Source organism: Hippoglossus hippoglossus, chromosome 7 (assembly GCF_009819705.1).
Source record: "Hippoglossus hippoglossus isolate fHipHip1 chromosome 7, fHipHip1.pri, whole genome shotgun sequence".
In the NCBI taxonomy this organism is placed as follows: domain Eukaryota; kingdom Metazoa; phylum Chordata; class Actinopteri; order Pleuronectiformes; family Pleuronectidae; genus Hippoglossus; species Hippoglossus hippoglossus.
In genome coordinates this window covers 21,368,285-21,389,015 of record NC_047157.1, presented here as the reverse complement: position 1 = coordinate 21,389,015, position 20,731 = coordinate 21,368,285, and the positions used below count along the sequence as shown (strand labels likewise).

The window sequence follows — 20,731 nt, the reverse complement described above, 5'->3', positions numbered from 1 at the left end:
ACAGAATAACTGCCTGATAGTGAATGTGTTAGTCTTCCTATTTGTCATCTCACTGTGCTCTTGCTCACTTGGGGGTCGTATATGCAGATGCCAGCAAACTGCAGGAGCCTCAATAGAAACGTCAACGCCTCTTAATAAATGTGAACTGGCAATTTTAGGACATTTATATTGCCCATCCAAATTCACACAATCATTTCCATTATCCACCGGGAACATTTTGCACGGGAGGAATTTGAGAGTGTCATTTTCAGTTTTCGAGGAGCCTTTCAACCCAAAAAACATCCCTCCTCCTTTGAGGAAATCGCAGACGCAGGTGGTGGAATTACAGGTTACCTTCCTCCAGGGTGTTATTTCCTCTCAGTGCGTCAGGGATACTGCAGGTCCATCCACCTCCGAGAGCAGGGACTGCATTAAACCAACAATTAGTCGTCCTCAGAGACGGTCGCCCGCAGGCTCGTCTGCCGATAAGTTATTATATATCGTTTTGTTGTGAATCTCCTCAGAAACGGTCTCTCGCTTTAGTTCTCTGCTGATTTGGATCTCACTGTGCCACATTTGTCAGAATGGCGTGAAGAGTTGGTAGCATCTGGTGATTGATGGACTCATTAGTAATCGTCCACCAACCAGGTCGTTGGTTCGATCCCTGGCTCCTCCACTCCGCGAGTGTGAATGATGTGTGATAGAAAGAGTGGTGCGTATAGAAGCTCTATGAATGTATGTACATGGATTAATTTGATGCTTTGAGTGCTCGTTAAGAGTGTTTTATAAGTACAGTCCATTTACCACTGACCATCATCACAGCTTTGATCGATGTAGTAATATTGACAACCTGATGAAGTAATATACACCTGTAATAATATTTATGTTCCTGGGGCCATTTGTCCGTAGATGTTTATGCCTCCATGCCGGTGACGGCCGATGGCAAGAAGCTTTCTGCTTTCAGGTTGTTTGTCTTTTCTTGTGGACACGATATCTCAAGGACACCTCGAGGGAATTTCTTCAACTTTGGTACAAATGTTCACTTGGACTCACAGATTAGCTGATTAGAAATTTGGTGGTCAAAGTTCATAGTGGCCTCACAAAACATGTGTTGGGCCTCTTGGACATGACATCTCAAATCTGCCTTTAGGGAACTTCTTCAAATTTTGACTCAGTTGTCACTTGGACTCAGAGATGAACTGATTAGATTTCAGTTTGTTTTATTCTGATACCCAATGGACATTTTGCAAATAATTCTTGTACTTTAAGTATTTTAGATGCAGGACTTTTACATCTAGTTTCCGTCTTGTCTCTTCTGCCTCCCAACAGTAGCATAATGTACCCACACAGGTTATAAAGAGCTGTGACCTCTTTTCACCTGCTCCTTGATGTATTCAAACACGTGCCTCATTTAACCTGTTTCCTCAAAATTCTCTCTGTCATGCTGTGATCAGCACAGTTCTGATTTTAAGATAGAGGCAGCACTTTTCAGGCATATATAACTTAAGTGAATACACACCTTCCGTTTTTCCTCATATGATATGCTACCCGCTCTACCCCTTAGCCGGCGCTATGATGCTTTACTCTCTGAAGGTGATAGGTACTGAGAGCCCGACCGGTGTCTGGGAATAAGATGAGAGAGGAGGAGGACTGTCTCTACTGGCCTGTGAAATATTCATCAAATGGAGCAGGGGCGGGAGGGGAAGTGTGGCAGGAGATGGAGAGGAGTCCGCCGGGGAAAGAACATCATAGTTCGGGAGACACAAGGGAGCGAGGGAAGAGCGAGGCAGAGCGGGCAGGAAGGAAATGGAGGAGGGAAGAAATATTTTTATTGTGTGGGAGCTGGTGGTTAAAATCCCAAATATGATGGATAAAATCCCCTCACAACTCTGGAGGAGGTTTTATGATATTTCTGCCAGGAAGAAGCAGGTATGATAGGAGAGAGACGGATGATGGTTTCCTAGATATATTGAGTTATGACATTTAAAGGGATTTCAAATAAACACTCGCTTTCCTCGAGCATTGAAAAAGCTCCTGCCTCCAGTTGTCTCCTCTATTGTTAATAGAGTGTAGAGGACCTGACATCAAACATCAAGTCTGCACCTCCCCAAGGTGTCATCAACAGCCAATACACCGGACATGATGGTCTCGATTTGCATGATCAGTTCTCACTCATTATTCTGACTTTGACCTCCAGAGAAGTAGTTCCACTTCCTTCTACACAAGAGTATTATTTGTTAATAGCTACTGAGAAATTAATCAACCTTGAACAACTTGAAAACAAATACTAAAAAACGATTTCATTATTTGGGTTTTAAGGTCAAAATTATTTATTTTGTTTGTCAATAATGACATAAAATATAGAATCCTTCTGCCTTGTCCTTTTAGAGCATGAAGAAAAGCTCTAAGGGTCTCGCTGCCCTGCAGGATTCCCCAGTTATTGCTAAGTATGAAATACAGCAGAAGCTGAATGAAATCACTTTTGCTCTTATGTGGTCATAAATCAAAGAACCGGCACCACCTCCAGAGGGAACTTCTGGGAACCCTGAATATCTGCACAAACTTTTCATGGCATCGCTCTAATACTTGTTGGGATATTTCAGTCTGGACCAAAGTGGTGTTTTGTCAGTGCAAATATAAATATCTCTGTAGACGTAGACACGTAGACACACAGACGAAGACGTCAAGAGAGTTTGTGGTGATAAGAGCTGAAATGAGCTGTAAACAAAATCACATCGCAGTGAAATTCATACGTTACATCTGACTGCTGCACCCTTATGCTGCAGAGAATTTGTTGCTGTTGTGAATGCGTCTGAGCGGAAAATCTCCTGTCGCGTTGTGAGAGTGTGTGAAAAACTGCGGGAAAAGTCCGGACCCAGTTCTCTGAAAATGGCTTTAGTTACCCGTACTCCCCGAGGAGCCCTGCACTTCCTCTCTACCTAAACTCTAAAGCTTCTCGTCTTAACGTCTTTACTTTGACAAACAGTGACTCTGATCTGGGCATCATTATCACACACACACACACACACACACACACACACACACACACACACACACACACACACACACACACACACACACACACACACACACACACACACACACACACACACACACACACACACACACACACACACTGTGCCTCTGGCATTCAATCCCCCTCCTATAGTGTATTTTCTCTTGTGGATCTCTGTTCCACCCAATTAGGGTGGTGAGTCAACTGTTCATTCAGAAGCAAGCAGAGGAGGGGGTGGTTTGGCTCTGATGCTTTTTTATTCTTGAGTTATTCTAACCTTTGAGCTGCAAACATGAGTGATCAGTCTCCAGCATTACCAAGACTTCAATCTGTGATCAGTCACCTTCACAGAACATAACAGTCTGCACAGGCTTTGTTAGCATGTAGATGAGCTGATTGCTTTTGTTTTCACCACGTACTGCAGGTCCTCTTTAGGTTTTTAGCCAGGTTAGCGATGTGGCTTTAGGGAAACAGTGGGTGTGATGTTTCCCTGTAACGCAGGTCTGATACAGAGCTATAGGGGACTGGTCAACTCCATCCACACCTCCCTCACCCATGTTGGTAGATCAGGAGGAGGAGGATGAGGTTTAATGAATAATTTAGACCTGAACAACATTATCTGGTGTTCGTGTTAATCCATACACCTTTTGCTACTGCTCTGCTGTTTCTCAAAGCACATTTGATCGTATACATTCATGTAACAAACCCCAAAGATGAGTTATCTTTACAGGAAAATAGTTTTTAATGTCAAAAATACAATGATACATTTTATTAGAATCACTATAACTATTAACTATTCAACCTCACAAAGTCAGTGGCTGAGGCAGTGCTTATAGATCCTAAAGAGCCTTGTGCCATCACAACAATGTAGAATATATTTATGTAATATTATATATATGTATATATTATAAAAAATGTTAAAGCTCCTGCCTTAACAATTCTACTCAAATAAAAGTTAAGTACCAGTAAAGCATCAAAAGCAGAAGTACACACTCTGCAGTAAATTGACCGTGTGCCTGATTTATTGTGACAAATTACCAGCCATCGGGTTTGTAGTCTGGCTGTTAAATAAATGAAGTGATATTAAAATAGTACAATATTTTGCTCAGAAATTCAGCTAAGTTTAAGTATCACGTGGCATAAAATGGAAATTCTCCAGTAAAGTAAGTGGGCCGCTAGCATGGCTGCAGACTCTCACTCTCATATTAATATTCATCCCTTTATGTATGTTCAGAAAGTGAATTCATGTGTGAAAATACTCAGTTAAGTGTGAAATTTTTCCCGATTTTCCAGGTCAGTTGAAATCCTTGTAGAATTACAATACTAAATTACATAAGATGCACGACAGGAGGCAACAACTGTGTGTATAATTTTAGTGCCGGTCACCACGGGCTGCTGTCTGCTTGCTGTTGCATTTAAATGGCATTTTCCCGGTGATAGCTGTTTAAGTGTACAACATAATAACAGCGAAAGTGTTTGCACTTTAGCGAGATGGCTTTAACGTCTTTGAAACCATCCCCATAAAACAACAGAGCTGTAATGGATTGAACTTCGCCTGCTGAGGCGTCTTTTAGGAGCTCACAGTTTGAAAGACTGTTCTGCGACCGTGTTAAATGGATGGCAGAGTGCATGGATTTGTGATGTTGATATTCGTTCGAAAATCTAACGTTTCTCTAAAAACACAAACGCGTGGTTACGTGCATCATGATTAATAACAGCAGAGCTCCGCTGAGTGCTTTTCAATACATGAGAAATTGTGTTTGAGTGACAGCTTCATTGATTGCGCAGCTCTGAAGATTATCACCTGTGTAAACTGCAGCTGGTGAGTAATGTTTTAAATTCTGCAGAAAAAGGAGGAATTGATTAATTTTTTTGGAGAGAACCTGTATAGTGGAGAAACGGTGTGAAAAATAAACGTGTCACAATTCTCAACTAAGCCGAACTTTGGCTTTTAGAAGTCGGTATTTTGCTGCGTCGTCGCCACACTTATTCTAACACTTCCCTCATGTTCCATATGATTTCTGCTGTAGGATCCCATATTATTTATACGTGCACAATAATTTATTCATTCGTCATTACAAACAGAACAAGCAGCCACAGTGTGCACGCTGAGCAGTTTGTGCATTATACATGTTTAATGTGTTGTATTTGAATTCTCATACCACCTCTGTCACACCACCAACTATTTAACAAGAGACAGGGTACAAGTGCTACCTGACACCATCGCCGCACATCTGCATATCGATCAGATGCTGGTGAACATCGTGCACCCGTCACACGCAGGAATTTAACGTCCGTGTCAAGCAGTGATTTATTTATGAAGTACAGTTAGTGCAGCCACTGTATGATCTGACATATTTGTGCTTTTGTTTGTGCAGAGAGGGCAGGGCCTTCCTGACAACTGGAATTCCTCTTACAGATGTGGAATCCGTCTCCGGGGTTCATAGAGGTTGTGAATGAGTGTGCAGTGAAGGTTACTTGCAGCAGGTTAATGACATTAGAGCAGATATTTGGAAGACTGGATGTTTGATCAGGGCTTTTACGACACGATGATTTTTAGCCCTGGCTGGATGTTAATGTCCTTCTGTCCATCAGTTGAATTGTCCATCACTTTGGTTTAAAATGTGATATTCCCTACATCAGGGGTTCCCACTTTCCAGAACCTAACCCCCAAAATAACCATGACACAGACAGGCAGCCCCCATTATTTAGTTTGAGCTACAGTTCACAATAAAACCACATGTACATGCACATTTTGCAATGTTTCCTGTGGTGCTGTAAACTGCGGTCGCTAATCTGTCTTAATCACCTCTGGAGTCACATTGAGACAAAGAAAATCAGAAGGATGATCATTATTTGCATGATTTTATTATTTAATTTAGCAAGATTTTCTTTTTTTTTAGCTTTTGGAACAATTAAGAATTGTTTTTAGATCTTGCTACCCTCCCTCTGTGTCTCACGACCTCTCAGGGGGTTCCAACACCTAGTCTGGGAACCGCTGCCCTTGGATTGTTTGGCCTTGGTGGAGGTATACGCACCACTGAGTCTAGTTACCTCAGCCAAGGAAGTTATGTTTTCATCTGCTTCTGTTTGTTTGCCTATTCATTTGTTATATTACGAATCTATAACATTTTGGATCGGATCCAAATCAGGGTGAAGATGGTGAATTTTCTTTTCACTCTTTGTGAGGTATAGGGCGTTTTCAACATTCTCAGAGAATAAGTCATGGATCTTGATTTTAAAATAATTGTTTAGGGGACTGATATTTGTGAGTGTGTCCAATTTGGTTCAGATCCAAGTAGAAAATCCAGGTCTAGTGAATTTAAATTAGGTTTCATTAGGGGACTGTTGGTCCTTGGTGGAGGGATGAGCTCTACTGAGAGCCCTTAGCAAATGTTAGCATATTAACATGCTCCTGACAAAACAGAACATCTGGCATGTGGACCCTTCATCTTGTCTACTTGAAACAAAAATGCCCTCTCTTAGAATTATCTGTCCTCCTGTTATTTGTGAATCGTCGTGCATTTCATTTCTTTCTTCAAAGCCCAGAATGTTTTTTTCTTCAGCAAACAACTGACTTTAGATGATAGATGTCTGAAACGTTAAAACTGCCCCGGGCAGCACCCAAACTCTTTCTCAAAAAATGTTGCTTGGTTTGTTCTTTCTAATCAGAGATATGTCATTCAGTGCCATAACGCTGAACAATAGCCTGCTCTGAGCATTCGAAGCTAAACTGCCTCTCTCTCTCTCTCTCTCTCTCTCTCTCTATCTCTCTCTCTCTCTCTCTTTCTCTCTCTCTCGCTCTCTTTCTCTCTCTCTCTCTCTCTGTCTCTTTCACTTTGCGTCCCTGCTCTCCGTTGCTCCTTGCTCTCCCACTCTCACTCATTCCCCCTGCATGAGTTTCTCTGACTCATACGACACTAAGCGCTTTAATGCAAGATTAACCCTTTGTTAAAGTTAAAGCTCCGTATCAATGACCTTTCTGTCTAAATATGTCATGTGGGCTTTACATTATATCTTGCACAGTTTCATTCTAACGTTTGAGTCTCGGCTTGCCTTTAAAAAAAAAATTAAGGCTACATTCTTCCTGGCTGGATATGTGTGGTCGCCATGGTAACGTCAGGACCATTATGAGTACCTTAAAGAGCGTGCGAGGGAATTTAAAATCACCTCTCTGCCAATCTCCATCATCTCACTTGGGTCGATTGTGTAACTCACAAACCCACAGGAATACCTCCTCTCTCTCCCTCTTTCCTTTCTCCTCTTCAATTCTCCTCTTCTGTCTCTCTCTCTCTCTCTCTCTCTCTCTCTCTCTCTCTGTCACACACACTGCTTTTTCCCCCTCATACTGTTTTTGTCATACACACACACACAGACACACACACACAAACACACACTCACTCACTCACTCACTCACTCACATCAGAAACTGAGACAAACACTGACCCCCAGTGGAAAACTATTGTTAGCATCTTTGATGAAAAAAAGCTCTTTGCAATGCAATGTTAAGGTGCTTGTACTTTAACAGTATTTTCCATTTATGCTATTATATATAGACTTTTACTGCATTTTAAATCACAAACATAACCACTGCAAAAAATTCTCTGTATCATGTTTTCAGATATTGTTAAAGACGTTTCCCCTCTTAGATGGTTTAATTTAAATTACTGCTTGAGGCTCAAAGAGAAAACACGATCAACTATTTCACTTAAACAGCAAACATTTGATAAATATCCAAAATAAAACTGTATCAGAACTTAATTTTTTTCCTCCACTTCTCATGTGTCTCAGGTCTTCACCCGCTACGGGAAGTGTTACACCTTTAACGCAGGCGGTGATGGACGCCCTCCCCTCCTCACCACCAAGGGAGGCATGGGTAATGGTCTTGAGCTCATGCTGGACATTCAGCAGGATGAATACCTGCCAGTGTGGGGAGAAACAGGTGAGGCGAAGATTATTTCCTTCACTCAGATCTGATTATCTATCACAGTCCACCAGTGTGTGTGGGCGGGTGTATGCTTGGTTTGTGTGCTGGTGTGTGGGCGTAAATTCTTTAGAGTGTGAAACCCAGACAGAAAACTCTTCCAAGTGTCAGGATCCATTAGTGAAATAACTTTTCACCGTGTGTTGCTCCGCTCTCTCTCACTCTTTGTCTTCCTGCAGACGAGACGTCGTTTGAAGCCGGGATCAAAGTTCAGATCCACAGTCAGGACGAGCCGTCGTTCATTGATCAGCTCGGCTTCGGAGTGGCACCCGGGTTCCAGACATTTGTTTCCTGCCAAGAACAAAGGGTATAAACCTGTGCATGTGGTATTTGTTTTATTACAACTGGTCTTATTTTTGTAAATCAACTCTATCAGGTGACATCAAACATTTTGTCCAAATAATTATCCAAAGCCCAAGTGTATTAAACTAGAATGGGTCTCAGTAGAGCGCAGTCCTTAGCCACAGTCCCCACAAATTCAGTCAAGTTGCACCAAATTTCACACACGCATAGATATCGCTAAAAAAAAAACACGCTGGCTGATCCGGATCTGCACCAAAATGTAATGGGTACTTTCTTGACCCATAACACACCCTTCCACCAACTGTCATGTTATTCCAGAAACCAAATCATTTTTGGCAATTAATTAATTGGCTCAGGGGTAGAGCGGGTCATCCTATAACCAGAGGGACATCCCAGTCTTCCCCATTACACACGCCAAAGTGACCTTGGGCGAGATACTAAATCCCAAATTGCCCCCGACAGCTGTGCTCTGTGCACTGTATGAAAGTGTGTGTTAATGGGTGAATGGCTAAAAAAACTGTAATGTATCAGCTCATTTTATCTGCTATAAATAAACTCAATATATCTGGCTGATACAAATAGAAAAAAATTATAGAAAAAAATATGGAAGTATTTTTCCACTACAGTGCAGTAGTTAAATTTGACGTTATTGATAGTAATGATGCCAAAACCATGAAAATAGGGTCCAAATTGTAATAAAGCAACATTATCACATCACTTCTCTATTTACGCAGGGATTTGTTTGTATATTTGTGCGGTTTATTCTTCTACAAGTGGCAGAATCATGATGCTTGAAATATCAGCAACAGTAATTGTGTAGAAAAACAGTTGCTCTTGTATAGAACAGTTGAGTAATGTGATGCATGATGTGTTGCAGCTGATCTATCTCCCCCCACCCTGGGGAGACTGTAAGGTGACGCCCATGGACTCGGACTTCTTTGATAGCTACAGCATCACAGCCTGTCGCATCGACTGTGAAACACGCTACCTGGTGGACAACTGCAACTGCCGCATGGTGCACATGCCTGGTAGGAGACCACACTTACTGCATGTCGAGTCAGAGTTGCATCAATCATGCTGCATAATAAAATAACTGAAGGCACTTTAACAAGAGAAAGGGCACTGATATGAGTGTGTGTTGCTTTGGCTGCAGGCGATGCACCGTACTGCACCCCCGAGCTCTACAAAGAATGTGCTGACCCAGCTCTCGGTAATAAAAAAAGTTTGTCCCGTTTATTCCTGGTTTGAACTGAGAACACACACACACACACACACACACACACACACACACACACACACACACACACACACACACACACACACACACACACACACACACGAACATCACCCCATGGCTTCTCCACAGCCGCACTGATCTGTTCCAAAGGTCAAGCTGAGCTCTGGTTTCTTTCTCTCCAGATTTCCTGGTGGAAAGAGACAATGACTTCTGTGTTTGTGAGACACCGTGCAACATGACCAGATACAGCAAAGAGCTGTCCTTCGTCAAGATCCCCAGCAAGGCCTCCGCTAAATATCTTGCAAAGAAATACAACAAATCTGAGCAGTATATTAAGTAAGTAGTGTGGATAAATACATAATGTACACACTACACACACACACACACATTCAATTTGCATCTGACATGTTATTATATTACAATATTTAATAACATATTTTACTTAAGGGAAAATAAAGTAACCCACAGGTTTGTAAAAGAAACATTTACCTTATAAAAAGGTTTGAAATAAAAGAACTAAAAGAAGAACCACACCTATAATACGAATGTAACCCAAAAAATTAAATAGTTACAATACTTTATCAATTGGAAATGTGTTTATTTGTTTACTGTTTATTATCGGCAAATAGGATAATGTGAAGTGAAATGTAATATTAATGTGTTAACTTGCTTATTTTGTCTCCACAGGGAGAATCTCCTGGTTTTAGACATATTTTTTGAGGCTCTCAACTATGAGACTATTGAACAAAAAAAGGCTTATGAAGTGGCTGGACTTTTAGGTACAAATCTTTGTTGACTCTCTGTTTTACATTGATGGGTGGATGGGTTACCTTTCTGATTTATGATGAATTCTTGTAATTTATCATGTTACTACATTTGTTTTATTCCAGGTGATATCGGTGGTCAGATGGGACTTTTCATTGGGGCAAGCATCCTCACTATTCTAGAGCTGTTTGACTACTTTTATGAGGTGAGATTAAAGAATAATCCTGCATGCACTTTTTCTGTAAATTGTAATGATCTGATAAAGATTTTTACTTAATTTAGGCCAACAAAAACAAACAAGGAGACAGTATTACCCCACAACTGTTTTATAACTATTTAGGGGAGATGGCTTTGAAATCGTCATGTTGGGAAATACCTTTACAGAAAGTATTTATGTATTTGATTGGTAGTTTTGGCAGTTAAATGATTAAAATAGATCAGGAGTTTAATCCTTGAGCCAAAACCATATACAGTTTATATAGATGAGTATTTTATGACCTGCCTCTCTGTATATTCAGGTGATCAAGTACAAGCTTTGTCGCTGCTCCGATAAGAAGCACAACAACGCTGACCAGGGAACAGTCCTGAGCTTGGATGATGTCAAGTGTCACGTCAGTAACTTTCACTAGGCCTCTGCAGCCAAGAGGAGGAGCCACTCCTTCGTCTCTGAGCGGCTTCATGAACTTTGTTCACTGCAGTTTGCTGAAGCAGACTCCTGCAGCAACAGGGAACGTGTCTGAACTGTCTCTGGTGAAGGTTTATGAGCAACGAGGTGAAAACGATAATGTGGCCAAAGTAAGGAGAAGGCCACATAGACGGCAGGACAGCAGACACCGGTTATCAACATGTTGTGATGAGTTCAAAAACGTTAGAATAACTGCATGGTCATCTGTAAACAGCTTTTAAAGACATAGCAACAGATTCAGTTAACGGGGGCATGAACCTAACAAAGGTTCATATGTGTTCAGTTAAACAGCATTAGATATCCCAGATGTGCCGTGGTGTTTTTATCAATTTGTAGAGTTTTTTGTAAAATAATTGGTGGCAGATTTGTTTTCACTCACAAAATGTCATTAGTTTTATTTAGAAACGTGCATGTCCCCATTGTATATTTATTTCGCTTTTATCTTTCAACATAATGCTTTATATTACAGGTGTGTGAATTCCATTTTATTTCTCCTGAGAGGTTTCCTGGAAATAAGCAAATAAAGAGAGGTCAAATAGAGAGCGATCAGTGGGTTTACCTCCAGTTATCTTTAAATGCTAAGTTACTACAACCTTGACATTTTATTCAGAAGATAGCGGCTGAGCTGAACTTGCTAAATCTGAAATGTGTCTAAAAACAAACATGCAATTCAGCATAAATAAGGAAAAAAATATCCAATAGTAAATAAATATTCATTAGGGTTTAAATTGACCACATTTTCGCATTGAAGTTGATATGGAAATCAATATTAAACTCTACAGATAACTTAACCATATGAAGCAAGTGTTTCTCTATCGTTCCTGTTATTTGTACAAAAAACCCTTGTTCCAGCAAACTACATTAGAAGATAACAGACCTGTGAGACTACTGTTTTCTTTAAATCACAATTTTTTATTAGACTTTTTCACCAAACTACATTTTTATATTCATGTCATCGAACCTTATCCTATGTCAGTCTTTGTGCATTTTGTCAGTTTACTCTACTACCTCATCTTGCAGGGTGACGCCGCCATGAAGACATTGTCGACATCATGTTCACCAGACAGACAAGGCCGTGCTAATATTCTCGTTAATTTCTCCACAAGAAAGCGAATAAGCACATTTCCCAAAATGGCAAATTTAATTAGACACAAATACAAATACAGTAGGATAACTGGGCTAAAAGCATATTTTTCCATTACAAAGAGATGGATCCACAGAAATAAAATTCACAAACCACATTAAGAACAAATATTTAAACTCTTCTCCATGTAAACCAGGCTCTATACTGTAAGATTGTCCTTCCCCTGTCAATGATAATCACTGTAGAGTAGACTGTAGATCTCAGAAGAAATTAAGAATAGAAAGAAGTGTTTCCTGTTAAAGAGTGGGCTACAAACCAGACTTCAGTACATTCAGTTAAGGGAATGTCATACATTTGTACACGTACCCAGATGCTGTTCATCGTATTTACCTGCAAAGATAAAATCAGTGAGAATAAACATGTTGAATGTGTTTTTCTAACTTGCATGTAGCGCTGTACAGTAGGTGTCTTAAATGGGGTCCATCGATGAACAGATGACTGACTGCATTCTGTCATTATCTGTTTGTGAGTTTGATTTTATACTGCGAGCATGTATTTATCTGTGTGCGTGTGTGTGTGTGTTTCCAGTGTTACCCCACATCTGTGCCAAATTCAGAGGTGAACAAAGGAACATTTTAAATGCCCTCGTATCAAAAAACACTTTTTCTGCAACAAACCATCTTTAAATATCAGTTTACAGTTAATTGATTTGCTAATCTTTAGAAAGAATGGGAATTGTATGGTGTGTAGCTGTGTGATGTTACCATCAAGCCCAGTCATACCATTTGCTGTAATTTAATGTATATATTGCAATGACTATGGATAATAATCTTTGTGTATTTGCATATTCTTATCTGTCTGATATTGTACTTGTTGTATTTATTCATTATAAACTAGCTGTTTTTACGTACATGTTGTAGATGGTTTATTTCTCAAAAGTATATTTATGAGACACAATATTCAAAGTATACAGCTATTTATTTTTGTTTGTATTGCTACAATCAGTTCATCTAATTATATTCTACTCATCAGTAAATGAAAGTGGACAACAGAATTCAATGCATCTCGAAAGTCCTGTCGGCAAAGTGTTTCCAGTTTTTTTTTTTATATCTATATATATATATGAAATATATGAAAGGATGATTATTTTAGTCTGGTGATGTGTAGATAAATTATGAAGCAGTTATAATATGATGGATTAAACGTTTACGCAGCTTTTGTTCACTTGACGTGTTCTGTCATCATTTGTGTTGTGAGGTAGAGATGTGACTCACAATCAACAGCTTTGTTATTGTTGGACAGTTTCTGCTCTGGGCCATTGTTTTTCAAATCAGATCAATCTACAGGAGGAGACATTGCTTTCTTTTACACTGTATAACTTCATCATATACATTTCCACATATCTATTGTTATTGTTTAGCTTTGCTGGCAGGATGGCTATGATATTTTTAAATTTGATAGACTTAACAGGTATTTAAGTGATTGCGATTAAACTTTATAAAGACGTTCATGTTCTCCTCTGGCTGAACTTCTAAACTTTTCATCAGGTCTAAACTAAAGCTTTGTTCAACACTTTGCAGATATTTGGTCACAAATCAAACTAATGGGATCACTGAACTCAGAAAGGTTCCATGTGAAAAACAGAAATATAATCTTCCTCACGAGGGATAATCCTATGAGGAACCACGTGCAGCTCATTGAACTACGCCTCATGATGTGATGACTATATATATTTGTGGTGGACACTTCCCTGCACAATAAGCTGGATTCCCTCAGCTGGTGCCTGCACACAGACACCAGACTGCTGAATGTGAAAGTTCACTTCCTTCTTTTGTCCCCTCTCCTGTTTGCTGTCCAGCTCTTGCGCAATAATGCTCTTTTATTCGAGCTCGTCGGACCGAATAATTTCTCCCAAAAATAATCCTCCTGTGGCTGCTCTTGTGACTTTTAATGTGTTGGCTGTATTTTGCACTGCGACACACCACATACCCTCTGTGGAGGAAGCAGGGCATTTATTGTGTTTAATAGAAATTGTAGTATAGAGTATTTATCAGGTAAATCCACAGTGTAAGTTAAAGAAGCAAAACCAGACGATAAATCTGCCTTGACAAGGAAAATTCCTGGATTCAAAGTAACTTAAGTAGCCTTTGAAAAATGTATCTGGTCGAGATGGAGCTTTATATTACTTTACATACTGTGAAATGCATCATAGTCTATCCACTCAGTTTCCAGTTTATTGGAAACCCTAACAGAAATATATGAGTAACAACTCAAATTCAATACAGTTCAACAGCACCACAAACAACAGCCTCCATAATAACATCAAAGTTCGTTCCACGCCTCATTAAATCAGTTTCAACCACAAACCACTGAACATTCAACACAAGGTAGGATTGATTATAGGATATGATGAACTGCTGCGAACTTGCAGTCTGGCTTTTGAGCCACATGGATATTAGATGTTCCTCAGGGAAGTATTCTAGGTCCCAATTTATTTTCTAATTTAAACACTAATGGCCATGATATGCATATGCACATGTTGCACAACTGTTGCACACAGCTCCATTTCTCCACTTCTTTATGTTAGCTGTGTCCCTGACATGAAAGTTATACTTGTAGTGAAGGAAAGAGAGAAGCTGTCAGACACTGACACTGACAATAGTCCACTTTGCTGTGGGGGGGGGGGCGCAGTGTGCACAGTGGGCGGGTCAGTGTCTCCCCCTCTGACCGGCCAATGAGATCAGTGTGTGCTGCTTGCATAACCACACTGCAGCAAAGACACACACTCACACACACACACACACTCTCACTCTCTCTCTCAGCAGTGTCTCCTCACAATGGCAGCTCCCAACAAAGTGTGCATCATCGGCTCTGGAAACTGGTAAACTACCGTGTGCATGTGTGTGAACGGGAGGGGGGTGTTTAAACATGGCGACAACTTTGGAGCAGGTTTCCCCCTATGTGTGTGTGTGTGTGTGCGTGTGTGCGTGAACCGTTGCTAGCCAACTTAGCATCAATGGGAAAACAGGTGGAGCTAACGTTAACTAGCCGCATTTTCCCATAGTAACAGTGGTAGTTGAGCTAGCACGCTTAAGCTAATGTTTACTGTTGCATTAGCCGGATAGCATAACTGTTAGTTTGTTTGTTTGTTTGTTTACCATCGGGTTTCTATGCAAAGCTAATAAATTAGCTGAGTGTGCAGAAAGCTGACCCCACGTCAGATTATCGGATGATTTGCGGGTCACGGAGCCGCAACGTGTCAACTGTCATTCATTTACACGTGAAGAGTAGACATGTGATCATGTTATTCTACAGCCGTCAACATGTGGATCATAAACAAAGAACTGAGCTTTATATTCGTGTCCATGAAACCAAACTCCAGCTGTTTATAATGCACCTGTTCATGATGCCTCAGTGGAAACACAGTTTGATTAAATCATGTTTTACTAGAGGACCTTTTAAAGATTTAATCATGGAGTTAAAATGTTGTGTTTCCACTGAGGGATCATGAAGTGAACAGATTACCTTCAAACAGCTGGAGTTTATTTAATACCTGAATTACAGTGAACTATTAAACAACATTTTCAAGATTGGAAAAAGTCCTCTAGTGAAACATGTATTAAATAAACTCCAGCTGTTTGAAGTGAACCTGTCTTCTTCATGATCTCTCAGTAGAGAAACTATATTTTAACTTCATGATTTAAAATAAATCCTCTTAAATTCAGTTATTAAATAGACTCCAGCTGTTTTGATTAAACCTGTTTTCTTCACGATCTCTCAGTGGAAACACAACATTTTTAACTTCAGGATTAAATCTTTAAAAGTCCTCTGGGTATTTGATTAACTACAGTTTATCCAGAATGCTGTGGCCAGAGTTGGAACAGAGTTTGTTCTGCTGCTGCTGCTGTTTGCAGGTTCTTCTCCGAGCTCCCTCATTATGTCTGAATTCCTCACTCTATCTCTAAGGCTGAGCCCTGCCTCCCAACAGAGGAAACTCATTTCAGCTGCTCGTATTCACAATCTCACTCTTTCAGTGGCCATAGGTGAGTGTTGGAACGTAGCTCCCCCGCTGGTACAGTCCTGTACAATGCAACGCAACCCTGGCAGAGTCCCACACCCTCTGGGAACGTGTTCAACTTTGTGCAGAGAAATACAGACTCAGCTCTCACTTTAGTTACGCTGATTTAGACATTGATCTCTTTTTCAGGAGAGACCTTTTGTACAAGAATAAACATTCATAAATGTGATCAGACAGTTGGAAAATTCCCACATCAGCTTGGCTAATTGTTTGCTGGCTGCAGGGCCGTCCTGCTCAGAGAGAGTCGTCGTGGTTGATGTTAACAGAGCAGCATAGAACACAAGAAGAGCCAGGAATAGTAATGACCCGTTAATCAAAGCGTTCATCAAGTAATTACTCAGCTGAGATCAAGGTCCTGTTCAGACCTGCCATAAACATACGTCTTGGGTAATCATAAGGACCGACGGTGATGTAATGTAAAGGTGATCGGATCGGCCTCGAGAACCCAAACACTGGACTCTGGATCATTTCAAGAAGCCAGGCTTACGATTAGTGGATCTCTTCACTGACAGTTTTCTCAAATTTGAAACGAACTGTGAATTTAACGTAACACTAACCCTTCAACTGTTCCCAATACAGGGGTTCTGCCATTGCCAAGATAGTGGGTGCCAATGCCACGCAGAATGCAAAATTCGACAACACCGTCAAAATGTGGGTGTTCGAGGAGATGGTGAATGGGCGCAAGCTGACGGAAGTAATCAACACTGACCACGAGAATGTGAAGTACCTGCCCGGTCACACGCTTCCAACAAACGTGGTAAGAAACTGTTTCTCGCCATGAAAGTGCACGGGTGTTTGTCATTGTGTGTTTTTGCGTCTTTGTTCGCTGCTTTGTACACATTATGATTTCTACCTGTATTTGTCCACGTCACACTTTCCTCCATATTATAGTTTTTAATAGTGAATTAAACCACCCTTCCCTCAATCATTCCCTCACCCTTACCTCTCCTAACCTCTTCTCAGCTGGCCGTCCCAGACCTGGTGGAGGCGTCCAGTGACGCGGACATCCTGGTGTTTGTGATCCCGCACCAGTTTGTTGGGAAAGTGTGCGACACCATAAAGGGGAAGATCAAGAGCGACGCACTGGGGATTTCTCTCATTAAGGTTCGACTGTTCATCGATTTTTTATTTTTTTAACAACAAGCAGAAGCAGTTTGTTTCCAAAACAAACAGTCATGGGCTGGTTACAGCAGCCGTTGAGCAGTATGGTCTTTGACCCAAATACCAGCTCGGCGTTGCTCAATGCAAATACACTACTTGTGTTTGTGTACTTGTTCCACCAGGGCGTCGACGAAGGACCCGATGGACTTAGACTCATCTCTGACGTGATCCAGGAGAAGCTCGGCATCAACATGAGCGTGCTGATGGGGGCCAACATTGCCAACGAGGTTGCTGATGAGAAGTTTTGTGAGACCACCATCGGTAAGTCTTACTTACGGTGTCTTATTCTTTATTTCTTTTGAATGAAAGGGTTTATTTATTTAGTTCCAGGTTGCACTTGGATCAGGATTTCAAAGTTACGATAAAGGTTTTAACCTTTGAAACAGGAAGTATCTGTGTGTTCTCATCGTCGGGGGGGGGACTGTTAATCTGCCTTCAGCTGATGTGTGAATGACAGAGTGGGCTGGTTCACTTTGACATATGCTTTCTTCACTTCCCTGCACGCACCACATAACCACATGCTTCCTGGGATTTACTGTTGTATAAAACAAGAGAACGCTAACCTGCTGTGACAGCATTTGTTTTTGTTGGATCAAAGCTGGCAAATATAATTTTCTTAGAGGCTCTGCAGTTTTATACCTGTCATCGTTTCAACCATGAGAAAGATCTACTCGTTTATGGATGAAAGTCACTGGCAGAATAAGTTGTCTCGTAGAGATGCTGAAAGATAACCAGATTCTTTGCTCCGCTTCCAGGATGTAAGAATAAAAACCACGGTGCTCTCCTGAAGGAACTCATGCAGACCAGCAACTTCAGAGTCACTGTAGTGGAGGAGTATGACGTGGTGGAAATCTGTGGAGCCCTGAAGGTAAGTGTTCACTGTGGAACCCAGCTGCTTGTAAAAAAAACAGGGTCCCAGTCTTGCTGAGATATCACATGTGTGAGTAAATACATATTTACAATAGAAATATTAAAATCAATTAAGCTCTGACCTTAAAGTCCCTGTGGCAGGAAAATGGGCAAAATGGCAGTTTGTTAACAAGCAACGTGAAACACTATGTTCAACAACTCTGCAAACATTTGAATATTGAAATGACGTATAAACAAGGACATCGTTTTTGTTGTTTCTTTGCTACAATGCTCAGACATTCTGGTTCCAGCTTCTGGAATATGTGGATTTGCTCCTTTTCTGTAGTAACTGTGAATTGACAAACGGTTGAGGACAGTTCTGTTTGTGTCTGTGTCTTTACGGGTCCAGCTAATTCTTTTTATTATCACTTATTGTACAAAACATGCAAAATCTCATTTTTGTTTGTGAAACATCAGAAAACTGAGAAAAATACATCAAATAGTTGTCAACACTTTATTCAATCGCTCAATTCATCCATGGGTTAGAAATTACTGGAATGTCGTTACGATTCTCCAGGTAGTACGTCCAGCTCTCGTGTCTGGAGTCTCTACTCATGTCTGTCCTCCCCGTCCGTCCTTCAGAACATCGTGGCGGTCGGGGCAGGTTTCTGTGACGGTCTGGGCTTCGGGGACAACACGAAGGCAGCGGTGATCAGACTGGGCCTGATGGAGATGATTGCCTTTGCGCGCATTTTCTGCACCGCTGGGCGCGTGTCCTCTGCAACCTTCCTGGAGAGCTGCGGCGTGGCCGACCTCATCACTACCTGCTACGGCGGCCGCAACCGCAAAGTAGCCGAGGCGTTTGTAAAGACCAAGAAGGTGAGTACTAGGATTTTGTTTCCCCTTTAAACAACAAATACTTTTACAACTTCAGGTAAAGGAGTGTATTTTTATTTTAATGACCAGAAATATTTAGTTGACAAGTAGTAAAGTTTTATACTGTTTGCACACATCCTATGTGTATGTGAGTAAGTGGTGGCAGCAGCTTTAAACTCTGTGGACCATCTCTCATTTTCCTTTTTATTTTTAAAATGGATAATGCTCCCTCTCAATAAAGCCCAGGCTGCTCTCTTTACTGTTGACCTTTAACTTTGCAGCCCATTTACATACATAGAAAAGCTAAATAAGACACTAGAGGAAAGAGAAATTGACAAATAAGTTTGCTCTAATGGGAGTTTACACGTGGATGTGTCATGTTTCTTCTTGTATTTCTTCTCTTGCTCAGTCCATTGAGGAGCTGGAGAAAGAGATGCTGAACGGCCAGAAGCTGCAGGGACCAGCGACAGCAGCTGAGGTCTATCTCATCCTCAAACACAAAGACCTCATTGACAAGTAAGTTGAGCAACAAAGGCAACACACACAAATCCCAGCACTGATAGAAAAGACATCAATCCAGTGTTATTTCCAACCTCAACTCTACCTCCTCCTCCTCCTCCTCCTCCAGGTTCCCGCTGTTCAATGCAGTGTATCAGATCTGCTACCAGGACCAACCAGTCACAGAGTTCATACGCTGTTTGCAGAACCACCCGGAGCACATGTAACAGAAAAACCAAACTGACCAAGTGCCTTCTGAACGGAGATCATCCCCACTCTTCCTCTGTTGCTCGTCTGAAACAGACGGGGGATGATCCGTAACTGATCAAAACACAGCTGTCGTTTAACTGTCAACTGTCTCCGGCGCAGTCTGAGCCGTAACATCTGTGTGTTCAGCTCAGTTTTGACCACTTTGTTCTTAACATTCAGTTTTTGACGTCTTAAAGTGCTTTCTCTCATTCCCTGACTCGTACTGAAACTTGAAAGATAGTTGTTGGGACCCTATATGATGGTCCAACTACTTTTAGTTTTTGCCTGAGAAATTCTTTTGGTGCCAGAGGAAATCAAAATGCATGATGTCAATTTTAAAACAGAAATCCACATCCACATTATGGTTAACGCATGTCTTTGTCGGACCATAAATGTCCATCAGTAACGACTGTAATCACACAATGTTGATGTGGCTTTACATCACGCATTCTGAGTTTCACAGGCCCACTCCTCAGGGCATGGTGCCTCATCTCAAATAGATGTTGCCGTCCAGTGAGTGCCGTGTCCATCATCTCTACAAGTTATTTAATCATAGATGTAATACCTCACTTTGTGTCTTACATAATTCACTGATATTTCCTGTCTTGTACTGTATTATTAACAAACTGTCGATTGCACACAGCAACTGTTTTAATATGAACATGCAAGTAAGTGCCTTCAGATGCACGGTTGCTACATCTTGGCCGTTGTCTCATTTAGTGTTTTGGGTCAAACCAAAGACTTACAGCATCTACTTAACGTCCGTCCACTTTGCCTTTTGTTACTGTGAACCTGCCTGACCCGTTTATCAGTAATGGCTAATGTGTGATGGAAATATGTCAACTGTCTGTGAATAAATTAAATCTGTCAACTCATCATTGCTGGAGTACTTTAGATTCTTAGAAAGGTGATTTCTCTTATTTTAACCAACACACGGGGGTGCTTATAAGGTCTTAGAATATATATA

General features: G+C 41.0%; 2 protein-coding genes across 4 annotated transcripts in view; both read left to right on the top strand.

The window, feature by feature from the left end:
- LOC117764044 (acid-sensing ion channel 1-like) overlaps positions 1-12,264 on the top strand; it is a 43,096-nt gene extending 30,832 nt beyond the window's left edge. The window contains exons 3-10 of one of the 2 annotated variants that reach the window (XM_034589464.1): positions 7,787-7,937; positions 8,159-8,286; positions 9,160-9,310; positions 9,436-9,492; positions 9,702-9,855; positions 10,207-10,298; positions 10,410-10,489; positions 10,803-12,264. In XM_034589464.1, coding sequence (XP_034445355.1) covers positions 7,787-7,937; positions 8,159-8,286; positions 9,160-9,310; positions 9,436-9,492; positions 9,702-9,855; positions 10,207-10,298; positions 10,410-10,489; positions 10,803-10,913 — 924 coding nt within the window. In that variant the 3' untranslated portion in view covers positions 10,914-12,264. Of the gene's footprint in view, positions 1-7,786; positions 7,938-8,158; positions 8,287-9,159; positions 9,311-9,435; positions 9,505-9,701; positions 9,856-10,206; positions 10,299-10,409; positions 10,490-10,802 lie in introns of both variants that reach the window. The other variant, XM_034589463.1, reaches the window with a different exon arrangement.
- A 2,529-nt stretch (positions 12,265-14,793) lies between these two features.
- On the top strand, positions 14,794-20,640 carry LOC117764793 (glycerol-3-phosphate dehydrogenase [NAD(+)], cytoplasmic). Of its 2 annotated transcripts, none has more exons than XM_034590867.1 (8): positions 14,794-14,934; positions 16,711-16,888; positions 17,095-17,235; positions 17,415-17,553; positions 18,048-18,160; positions 18,784-19,020; positions 19,427-19,533; positions 19,646-20,640. In XM_034590867.1, the coding sequence occupies exons 1-8, from the start codon at positions 14,891-14,893 to the stop codon at positions 19,740-19,742; spliced, it is 1,056 nt and encodes a 351-aa protein (XP_034446758.1). In that variant the 5' UTR covers positions 14,794-14,890; the 3' UTR covers positions 19,743-20,640. The 2 variants fall into 2 exon arrangements, with proteins under 2 accessions (XP_034446758.1, XP_034446759.1); XM_034590868.1 differs by lacking the exon at positions 14,794-14,934 and adding an exon at positions 15,960-16,096.
- The last annotated feature ends 91 nt before the right edge of the window (positions 20,641-20,731 follow it).

What these genes read in the sequence shown, in the direction of transcription:
- LOC117764793 (XM_034590867.1), top strand. Translation starts at nt 14,891, where the DNA reads ATGGCAGCTCCCAACAAAGTGTGCATCATCGGCTCTGGAAACTG. An exon ending in GTTTTGTGAGACCACCATCG is followed by an intron (nt 17,554 to 18,047) that starts GTAAGTCTTACT and finishes CTCCGCTTCCAG; the next exon opens with GATGTAAGAATAAAAACCAC. An exon ending in CACAAAGACCTCATTGACAA is followed by an intron (nt 19,534 to 19,645) that starts GTAAGTTGAGCA and finishes CTCCTCCTCCAG; the next exon opens with GTTCCCGCTGTTCAATGCAG.